Source organism: Phodopus roborovskii, unplaced genomic scaffold (genome assembly GCF_943737965.1).
Source record: "Phodopus roborovskii unplaced genomic scaffold, PHOROB, whole genome shotgun sequence".
Lineage (NCBI taxonomy): Eukaryota > Metazoa > Chordata > Mammalia > Rodentia > Cricetidae > Phodopus > Phodopus roborovskii.
In genome coordinates this window covers 1,492,855-1,504,158 of record NW_026125538.1, presented here as the reverse complement: position 1 = coordinate 1,504,158, position 11,304 = coordinate 1,492,855, and the positions used below count along the sequence as shown (strand labels likewise).

Genomic DNA, 11,304 nt, shown 5'->3' with positions numbered 1-11,304 from the left:
TAGTCGTCTTAGGTCTTTTCAGTCTCTGAGGTAACACACTTCCAAATGGATTCCAGTTCTCTATCTTGGCACCTGTGTGTCTTACAGGCATGAGGGCCTGTCTCAACACACACACACACACACACACACACACACACACACAGATTCATACATGCACACACAGAGTTAGATTAACACACCTGCACACCCCCCACACACACACCTGCACATATACACACATAGGCTAAGCACAGACAGACACACAGACACAGATATGTAGAGATCCAAATGAGTATGCAAAGCTATTTATTGAGTAGAAAAGATCTGTTCAGAAAATTTGAAGGGAGTCAGGAATAGGTTTCACAGGACAGACAGTGCAGAGGAATTGGATTTTCACCAGTGTTGGATTGTGTAGGCAGCAGACAGAGCGAAGGTACAAAGTGCTGGTACTGGAGCTAAAATAACCCATCCAAGTGAACTGGAACCACTGGGTAGGTAGGATTGTCCTGTGGCTTTCTGTTGTCACAAGCCACTCTGTAGAACTTTGTTGCTGGTGTTGTTTGGTATCTACATTGTGTAAAATTGCTTGACCAACTTGTGAGGTTACAGTAAGTTAAAGATACCGGAGCTGAACTATTATGACAATTTGTAAGGCCATTATGGCAAGTAGTATTTCTCCTGCCACACACACTAACAACAGCAGCAAAACTTGTTTGAAGGAAAGAATTCTTGTCCTTGCATCGTCCTGTATAATTGTTAACTCCCTGCATTGCAGGAGTACATCGGAGGTTGGTCCTATTATTTACATGCTGGATTTCAAACCACTGGGAAGGGGTTAAATTCTGTGGGACCTGGAATGAGGCAACCATTATGACAAGTCCCAGCAGCAGCAGGAGACAAAGTCCAGACTCAAGCAGCTTCACACCCATGTGTCCTGTGAGAACAGAAGAGAAGTAACTACTCCCCATCTTGGCTCAGTTTTTCCTGTCTCCTCCTGAAGGCCCTCTGCTGGCACTGTGAGCTCAGTTCCTTTTCTCCACACACTGCCCCATCCCTGCCCCTCCTGTCCCAGTCCCAGAGTTCAGTGTCTTACCCAGTCTATGTTGTGGCTCCCGTGAGAGCACAGTGCTGGTGGTCCTGGAAATCGGGGATGATGGGTGAGCTGCACTTGGGTCCATTTATATAGAGCCACCCTGTGGGTGGAGCTGGCAGAGTCAGGTGTCTGGAGTCTTCAATATGCAGAAGCCACAGACTGGCACATTGCTTCATTGTGCAAGCAGCCTTCTGTTTCTTTACTTAACCAAGCAATGGACACCCCAAAGAGCAGTCTTGTTAGCTCCCCTGTAAGGAATCTAATTCCAAGTCATCTTGCATAGGGCAGAAATTGAAGTCAGAATCTGAATGCTGTATAAAATCTCTCTACTGCTTGCATAAAAGTCTGCAATTTCTGCATAACTGCAGATTTTGTGACTGTATTTCAGTTACAGACAGATCAAGGTTCTTAATAGCCTGGCTAGGTACTTAGAAGAAACAGAGCCTTGGAAAGCCAGATTCATTAGAGATATTTACATCCTGTCTTTCATTTTCAAATCATATGGTGGCTATGGGCACTTGCTGCTCTTCCAGAAGACCCAAGTTTGGTTCCAGCATGTATGTTGGGTGGCTTATAACTGTGCATAACTCCTTTTCCAGGGGACCTGATGTCTTCTTATATTCCTTTACACTGTGTAATATATGGCTGTGGTTGGTTTAATAAAGCATCTGACTGACCAATAGCTGAAAAGGATAAGGTTAGGTGGGAGGCCAAACAGAATGCTGGGAGGAAGAAGGGAGGAGTCAGGAATCACCACCAGATGAAACGAGAAGCAAGATGGGCCTGCCATCTTGAGAAAATGTACCAAGCCACAAAGAAAATCATAGATGAGTTCATTAAAATTCAATATAAGCCTCAGTGTGTTTCTGTGGGAGCTGCTGGTGGGTCAGAAACTTCTGCCTATACAGACCAACAGATTCAACTAAAAATAAATCTTAAGGGCTGGTGAGATGGCTCAGTGCTTAAGGGCACTTCCTGCTCTTCCAGACACCTTTCTCTTCCAAAGGACTCAAGTTTGTCACCCAGAGCTCACAACTGCAGGGAATTCCAGCTCCTAGGGAAGATGACACCTTTTTGGTTTTTTTTAGTACCTGCACACATGTGGAACACACACACACACACACACACACACACACACACACACACACACACACACATAAAGTTAACAAACTTTAAAAACTGTATTCAGAAACAGTAACAAAAATGTACTCTGAGCATACTGTGTAATATTTATCTGTATCCTATATAAGTGTTTTAGCTAGGGTTTCTATTGCTGAGACAAAACACCATGATCAAAAAGCAAGTTGGGGAGGAAAGGGTTTGCTTGACTTACTTTCAGTATTGCTGTTCAATACTGAAGCAAGTCAGGACAGGAACTCAAACAGAGCAGGATCACGAGTGTAGGTTTTGTTTTGTTCTTTGTGGGTCTGCCTTCCAGCTCCTGAATAAATACACAGGGACATATTCTTGTTTAAGAATGCCCAGCCTTAGCCTGGCTTGTTTCTAACCAGCTTTTCTTAAATTATCCTTTCTACCTACTGCCTCTGGGCTTTTATCTTTCTCTACTCTGTATACCTTTACTTCTTACTCCATGGCTTGCTGTGTAGCTGGGGGCTGACCCTGGTGTCCTCTCTCTTGCTCTTCCTTCTTTCATTCATTCTCTGTTCCTGTCATCCCTCCTATCCTTTCTCCTCCCTGGCTATTGGCCATTCAGCTCTTTATTAGACCAAAAGGCGTTTTTGGTTTAGGCAGCAAAGGAACACAGCTTTACAGAGTTAAACAACTGCAACATAGAAGAATGCAACACTTTTTGCATCATTAAACAAATATTCCACAGCATAAACAAATATAACACATCTTCAACTAATATTCTGCAACACTGAAGGCAGGGGTTGATGCAGAGGCCATGAACGGGGTGTTGCTTACTGGCGTGTTTCCCATGGCTTGCTTAACCCGTCTTCTTGTAGAATCCAGGACTGCCTGCTCAGGGGTGGTACCACCCACAATGACACTGAATCTGTAGGTCAATCTGCAAAAAAAATAAAATAAAATAAACAAACAAATAATCCGTGTATCTAAGCACTGACCATTCTATTCAATAGAGGCAGACTTGTTGGGGTCCAGATGGTCTGCAGGTACAAGGTAGATCCTAGGAGGAATGTCCTCCAGGGCAAAAACAAGGCCACAAGGACAGGAAGTGCAGAAGGAAGAACTCAGATAAGGAGGACAAAGAGACCCTTTCTCAAGCTCTGCTTGTAGTGCGATCTCTAGTAGATAGGTAAATCATATATAAACAGCAGTGGGGGAAAAATAAAAATTCTTCATTCTTGAAGAAGTTCTACTGTTTTGTGTCTCTGTCTACCATTACCTCTTCCCAGGTCCTTTGGATGCCCACAGCTGTGCCAGTATAATGATGCATAATCTTGTGTTTCTAGCATTCTCCTCTCCTAGACTTCATGATTCCTTCTCATAATCCTATCTCACTACTTTAGTGCCCCAGACCATAGTGGGTCCAAAGACCTTAGCACAACTGACTCCATGATGGAAGTACCATCATTCAGGCCATAAAACTCAGCAAGCAGACAGCATCACCTGCCAAAACTGAAACCTAAGGTCTAATCCATCAAAGTCCATAGTTCTAGGACGGTCTCTAAATGTACTAACCTTGGTTTTAGGCTTCTACTGTTCCTTTTCTGGATAATTTTTCTAGTTAACTGAAGTATGTTAACTTAGGACATATTTTTTGTGCTTAAAAGCTCACCCTGAGAAAGGCTCAGGGTTACAATGGTATCTGAACACTTAGTGTAGTGACCAGCCAGCTAATAAAGACTTCTTTTGCTTAAACTCATGTCTGAGTAGCGTTCTCTGGTGGATGCCCCACAACAAGAGCAAGTCTTTAACTTTTAGTAAAATACAGTCTTTGAACATCATTAAAATGAATGGTCAAATCTGGTAGTAACCTTTAGGGATAAACTTTAAAAGCCCAACAATCTCATGTCCTGGTCCCAAGGAGGCTCTGCCTCTTCCTCCTCCTCTTCCTTCTCCTTTTCCTCCTAAGATCAGTTTCTCTGTATAGCCCTGGCTGTCCTGGAACTCACTCTGTAGACCAGACTGGCCTCCAACTCAGAGATCCTCCAGCCTCTGCCTCCTGAGTGCTGGAATTAAAGGCGTGTACCACCAGTGCCTAGTTTGAGAACATTTCTCTCTATTTGCAGTAATACTGCTGGAGAATAATCCTTCTGTACATTGTGAATATATATTACTCTGACTGGTTTAATGAAGAAGTTGATGGGCCAATAGCTGAACAGGACAGTGTTGGGTAGGAGAGCCAGACTGAGAATGATGGGAAGAAGGAGGGTAGGGTCTAGGGAGATGACAGACAGCCAACTCCTGGGGAAGCAGGATGTGTAGAAATGTGCTAACAAGTCATGAGCTAAGTGGCAGATCATAAATAAGGAATATGTATTAAGTGTAAAAGTTAGCTAGCAACAAGCCTGAGCTATCAGCATTGGTCAAGCATTTATAATTCATATTCAGCCTCTGAGTGGGTTATTTGGAGCTGGGTGGGTGGTCAGGACAAGAAACATCTGTTTACAAACTACAATGTGGCTAGCTTTGAAATTCATTTCTTTTTTTAAGCCATGAATCCTGGTTTTGCCTGGATGGAGGGCTCTTAGAAGTCTCCAGGGAGCTGCTGGTATGGACCTGTGTTCCCATTGCTGGTAACACATCAGGTAGGCAGAAACAGCAAAATGGAGGAATCTCTGCTATAGGCAAATACTATCTGAAGACATTCTTAGCATTGGGTTGGTGTAAGCTGAGTGTCTGTTCATATATCCCAAAGGATTTACCTAACAGATACAAAAATGTTAGGTCATACTGAGGTAGGAAACAAATGGCTGTAAAGGGGGCTAAGGCTGGCCTGGATGGTTTGGCTTTGGACCTGCAACATCCTAACTTTCACATCTGAAGTTCTATTCTACTAATCAGATTTTGTAGATGAAGTTTCTTTCTGGGGACTTTCATTCACACATAATTGTAAAAGCAAAAGTTAACCCATAGACCCCACTTGCCCAAAGACAAGGCAACTTTCTGGAATGCTGGGAGTTGTAGTTCTTGGGAAATAACAAGCCACATGTTTCATGCCCCTAAACAAGTTTGTTTGAACCAACTACCCTAGATGTACTTGATCATATTTAGGCAGGAAATACATCAAGATATATGCTTGCTCATGATTGGACCTGATGGGAAATGCAATGAATTATGGTTTTTTGTTTGTTTTGAGACAGGGTTTCTCTGTGTAGTCCTGAATGTCCTGGAGCTAGCTCTGTAGACCAGGCTGGCCTCCAACTCAGTGATTTGCTTTCCTCTGCCTCCCAAGTGCTGGGATTAAAGGTGTGTTTTACCCTTAAAAAGGTAACTCATGGCTACTAGCCAGGATCCCAGAATGGACCTGACCAGAGTCCATCCTGGTCAGTATTTAATTAAAGCTTTCTTCAAATTTGGCTTTCGGTTGTGGAACTGGTCTTTCTTGAATCCTGGGATTAACAATAATTGTTTTTTCTTCCCCTCCTAGAAATGTTTTAAGTTGAATGGGGAATTGTATGGCCACCAACCCTCCCTGAGCTAGTAGTTTCCAGGTCTCTTGTCTCATGAACTTGAAGAATGAATTTAATAGAAGGGAGTTGCAGATAGGAATGTTACTATAGGTGAGATCTTAAGAGACAGGAAGTGAACAGCTCCCGTGTAGCAAGAGAGTGTCCCAAGAAAGGGAATAGTGTAGGAGGTCCTGGGTTTAATCCCCAGCACTTCAAATAAATAGGTAAACAAACAAACATGTCTTATATTGGATTTATGGCTCCAAACTATTAATCTAAAAAAATTTACAAACATATCCTCTTCGATTTTTCAAAATTCATAATTGTTAAAAATCAAACTAAGTTTGGCCATATACAAGTCCCTGCTGGTGAACTGAATCCTGAGCTGACAGAAAGAAAATTAAACAACTGGAAGTGTGAGTGAACAGAAAAGCAAAAGTTCAGTCAGTCCCAGTAGCCAAACATCAAAGACAGATAGCCAACGGTTTAAACTATGTTCAAGCAGGCAAACAGCAAGTGCAGTCAGCTTTCTGTGTCCTATACCTCATTCAGTTTCTGTTTTCAGACCACATAGTTATTGTTTCCCCAAGGATTCTGGTTCTAGAATAATACTAATAAGAGAAAGCTGATTGAGAGAAAAAAGCTTACTATAATTTTGTCTTTCAGCACAAGTATATCCATGAATAATGAGACTTTGTGGCTTCTTCTCCAGTTTCAACCTTCTTTGTTGACAGAGACCCATTCTTGCCACTCCACCCCCATATGGGGTAGTAATTTCCTCAGCAGCATTGAACAAATAATTCATTATTTCCCTCCAGTTTGAAAGGCCAGCATTATTGAAGATGGGTAGAAATGACGGGTGATAGGATGAGAAAGGAGGTCTTGTTATTGCAGATAAAGACTGGCACGTTCAAGAAGGAAGCAGACTTGAACTGAGCCTCATTAGGAACGGCCTCCTGACCATGGGGCCATGACTGGCCTTGAAGTGAGAGCAGACACAGGAGAAAGATGGATGACATCTTGTCAGAGACAACAGAACATGGCTTTCCTGCTGGGTGCTGTAGCGTAACCTACAATCCCAACACTTGGTGGAGGGGGGTAGGGGTGTGGGGAGGGTGGGGGATGGAGGCGGGGGAACATGAGTTCAAGGGTAGCCTCAGCTACATAGCAAGCTTGAGGTCCATCTGAGTTACATGAGATCCTGTCCTGTGGAGATATCTTACTTGTAGGAATAAAGCTTGTCTGAAGATCAGAGGATGGAGCTTGTCACTAGCTAACCGTAGAGGTCTGGAAGCCTGTACAGATAGACAGGAAGTGAGATGACTTGGCGGAAACAGGAAGTGAGGTGGCTGGGCGGAGAGAGGACATAAGCGGGAAGAAATGGGAACTTGCTCTATTTAGACCAATTAAGAACTCCAAATCCTCTAGTTTCATTAAGAGAGATTGCAGAGAGATCAAGGGAGCTAGAATAAGAGCGAGTGACAGGGACAAAGCTTTGGAGAAACCTCACAACAAAGTGGGAATCTGACCTATTAAATTTTGGGAGGCCTTCCTAATTTAAATTGGAAGTTTCACACCTAACTTGATGCAGGCCACCCACCAAGGGGTCAGGTACTGCAAAAGACCACACATTTCTCTTTGAGATTGCACAGGACTGTACTGCAAGGCCACCCTACATCGGGGCTTTTAAACTTTCTGTATGGGGTAGGGGTGGGGTGAGATGAGGTGAGATGAGGGAGGGGGAGAGGGAGAGGGGAGGGGAGAGCATGCAGGCAAGCAAGCACACAGCTGCTTGCTCTGATGTCTCCAGGCTGACAGATCTGGTGTCTAAGAGTGGGCAGCACCTTAAACTCCAGGCTTCCGATTTAACACATCTGGTTTGTCTGTTCTGCTGACAAAGTCAGAAAACTTCAGGCACCCCTGAGGGGTCCAAAACTGACCACGAAGACAGTCTGTTTCCCAAAAGACAACTTGTTGAGGGACAATAAATAAACTACTCACGTAGGACTAAACGGATGTGTAGCTCTGTCAAGGTGTTCTGAGTTACCTGAGGCGATGGAAGAAAGAGGTCACTCTATGATGCATTTTAGGCCTGTGGGGCAGCAGGAAGGCCCAGCCTCTGTTGGACTAGAACCACTTGATCAGTGGTTCTAAGGTGTATTTATTGACAGTTACACAAAGTTGCTTTTTGGGTAAAGTATTTCCTCATGCCAAGGTCTCTATTCTAATTCATATGTTTGTCTAAAGGGAAACCCCACACCCCGCCACTTTAGTCCTTTTTGTATGCTGTTTGCAGGGCACAGTAACACAATAGCAAAGGTGTGCCAGAAGCTCTTGTGACCAACGCCTTGCAAAGACTGTGAAGCTGCTTCAGAAACAACTCTATAAGCCACAGAGGAAATCACCGATTCCCACCATGATTTCTTCAAGGCCAAAACACTTTAGAAAACAACTTTCCACACTAATGTTTACTCTAGACACAGTGAAAACAACAGTTCATTCTAATGTTTGCCCCAGATACTGTGACTCTGCTAGATTCCTACAGCACTGCTCTCCTGTTTCCTAATCCTACTCAGCACCCATAATAAGCCCATCTCATTCTTTGTTTATGGAGGAAATTCTTTAACATTTCACCCTGTAAGCTACACTCTTTAGGTAATGTTGAAAAGGGAAGATTTTCTTAGCAACTTTCAGACATGCATTCTGAGAGTCACCAACATTCTACATGTTCCCGCTGGAAAGACACCTACCTCCTTGTGACTCTGTGAGAAGTCCACACTGTCTAGGTGTGCTGGTCTCTCTGAAAGCACCTTCTAGTTTATACAGCCAACTTTGCTTCACACGGACTCTTCCTGGAACCCTTACCAGAGCTGAAGCTCCATTCCTTAGATGGGTCTAAGTGGACTCCTAAGGGGAATTGATTTATCTCCAGGCTGCTGTGTGTGGGGGGAGGGGGGAATGGTGCTGTGCCTTTGTCCCGGTCCGCTGGTGACTTCATATGAAGTTTATGAAGCCCTTGTTAAGTTAGTGGTAGGTGTCCCCCTCCCACATTGGGTTTCTGATACCCGCTTTACTCAAGCCTCAGGGCAGAGGAGCCACGAAGGGGTGACAGCAAAAGGAACCAACCAATCGACTCACCCACCCAGCTGAGTGAAATCTCTCTCAGGGAAACTAGAACAGACAGTAACACGTGTGTGTGTGTGTGTGTGTGTGTGTGTGTGTGTGTGTGTGTGTGTGTGGTCGCCTGCATGAACGCCAGCGTGCCACGTGTGTAGTGCCATAGAGGGCAGAAGAGGGCGATAGACCCACCTAGATCTGCTGGCTGTTGTGTGGATCTGGGGAATCGAACCTGGGTCCTGTGGAAGAGCAGCCAGTGCTTTTAGGCACTGAGCCATCTCTTCAGCCTGGACAGAAACTTTCTTACAAATTCACCTGCCTCTGCAGACACAAAGACTCCCACCCCTATACAAAACTTTCAGCACCCAGCCTGGCTCTGCCAGAGAGCCTGGCCATTTCACCTCCCTGAACTTGCCGCATTGGCCGGCAGGGGGCGTTCAGTCAACCGGCTCCAGCTGCCAGGGAGTCCAGAACTCTCCCTTAACATGGGTAGCAGTTTCTTGGTAATTGACAGAGGTCTGGAAGGTAATAGGCGAATAAACGACAACAAATCAACCCATGAAACATAAACATGGTCTCTTATTTACCGATATCAAGGAATTGGGAGGACATTCGGGCCAAGAACTGTAAGAAAAAAGGACATGGGTTTCATGTTGAATAATTACTCAAGGCAAACAACTCCAAAGTCGGGTTTGAGAGCTAGATCAGAGGTTAAGAGACTTGCTGTTCTTGCAGAAGATCCAGGCTCCGTCCCCAGCATTCACATTGAAGGCGCCCATTGACTGTGACTGCAGCTCCAGAGTATCTAACACCCCTTTCTGGACTTCAGGGCAACAGGCAGTCATGAACACACGATGCACATCCGTGCATGCAGGCATCAACTCATACACATAAAATTTGAAAATAATAAATACATAATTTTTTCTTATTTTATATATCAATCCCAGTTCTTCCTCCTTTCCTCCCTCCCTCCCTTCCTCCTATGCCTCCCCTCCCATCCCCCCCCCCACTCCACAGGGAGGGTGAGGCCTTTCAGGAGGGGTCAACAAAATCTGTCAAGTCATTTGGAGTAGGGACTAGGCCCTCCCTCCTGCCTCTAGGCTCAGGGAGTATCCCTCCATGAGGAATGTGCTCCCAAAGGCCTTTTGTGCACCATGGTTCCACTGTCGGAGGTCCCTTAGACTGCCCAGGCCTTCTTGTTCCGGTCAGCTGTCTCTGTGTGTTTCTGTAGCCTGGTCTTGTCCTCTCTCTCTGCATCTGGATTCCAGTTTGGCTCAGTGTTTAGCTGTGGGTGTCTGCTTCTGTTTCCATCAGCTACTAGATGAGGGCTCTATGATGGTGGATAAGTTAATCATCAATCTCTAAATACATCATTTTTAAAAGGGACTCTAAACCTCAAGATTTCAAAGTGCAGGAAATACTGAAATATTTATGTGCACACAATAAATGTACCATTTATACTAGTTTTACTGATAAGCAAATACATGCCAATTTAGCAAGGCTAATCAGTGGCTTAGTGCCAGGCTATTGCTGTTGATCAGCTACTGCTTTTTTATTTTTAAAGATCCATTTATTTGTGTGTGTGTGTGTGTGTTCATGTGTATGTGTAAGAAGGCATCAGGTTTCCCTCACTATCACTCTGCCTGCTCCTCTGAGACAAGGTCTCTTGAACCTAAGACTCAAGTTCCCTGTCTAGACTGGAAGCCAGTGCTTAGATCAGAGATTATGGGTGTGTGGGAAATACACACTAAGTACTGTGGTACCTGAAAGGACAAGGCAACTTGTTAAGCACTTGTAAACAAGTGAAGGTGTAAGGAGTATGGTTCCCCCCCCCCACTGGTCTTATCTCGCCGCCACGCCTGCCCCAAGTAACACACCGAGACTCTGTATTTGATATAATCTGTTGGCCCGTTACTAGTTTCTTATCGGCTAGCTCTGTCTTAATTATTAACCCATTTCTGCTGATCTATGTATTTCTCTTACCGGGGAGCCGGCCGGCATTCTGTTCTCTCCAGACTCTCCATCTTCACCCCTCCTTCCTACTTCCTATTTCCTCCTTGTCTCCTAGTCCTTCCTATCTTCCTTTCCTATTGGCCAACAGTGCTTTATTCATTAACCAGTATGAGAAACATATACAGAATGACATCTCCCATCATCTCCTCTTTTCTGTCTAAATAAAAAAAAAAGGGTTTTAAGCTTAACATAGCAAAATATATAACAAATATTTATCAAATAAGAATCACAGTTAACAATATTTAGTCCATTAACATTTAGCAAGATTAAAAGAAACTATTCTATCATCTATCCTATATTTGTGAGTCTAAAGTCATATATGTAACTTATCTTTAAGCTTAACTAAAGAAAACTATAACCATAACTATCTGTCTTCAACTCCATCAAAGACCACAGAAGGATAATATATAAACTCTAGAAATGACAGAGACAACTCACTGCCTGGTCACCCGAAGTTCTTTTGTAATCTTCCATCTTCACTACATGAAGGACTGGAGGTTTCCC

At 44.0% G+C, this 11,304-nt stretch overlaps 1 protein-coding gene across 1 annotated transcript; it reads right to left on the bottom strand.

The window, feature by feature from the left end:
- Positions 1-268: 268 nt before the first annotated feature.
- Positions 269-1,104, bottom strand: LOC127216195 (eosinophil cationic protein). Its single transcript, XM_051176786.1, has one exon. It carries the CDS (start codon positions 945-947, stop codon positions 435-437), a length of 513 nt encoding a protein of 170 aa, XP_051032743.1. The 5' UTR covers positions 948-1,104; the 3' UTR covers positions 269-434.
- Positions 1,105-11,304: the final 10,200 nt, after the last annotated feature.

Coding starts and splice junctions, on each gene's coding strand:
- LOC127216195 (XM_051176786.1), bottom strand. CDS start 947: ATGGGGAGTAGTTACTTCTCTTCTGTTCTCACAGGACACATGGGTGTG.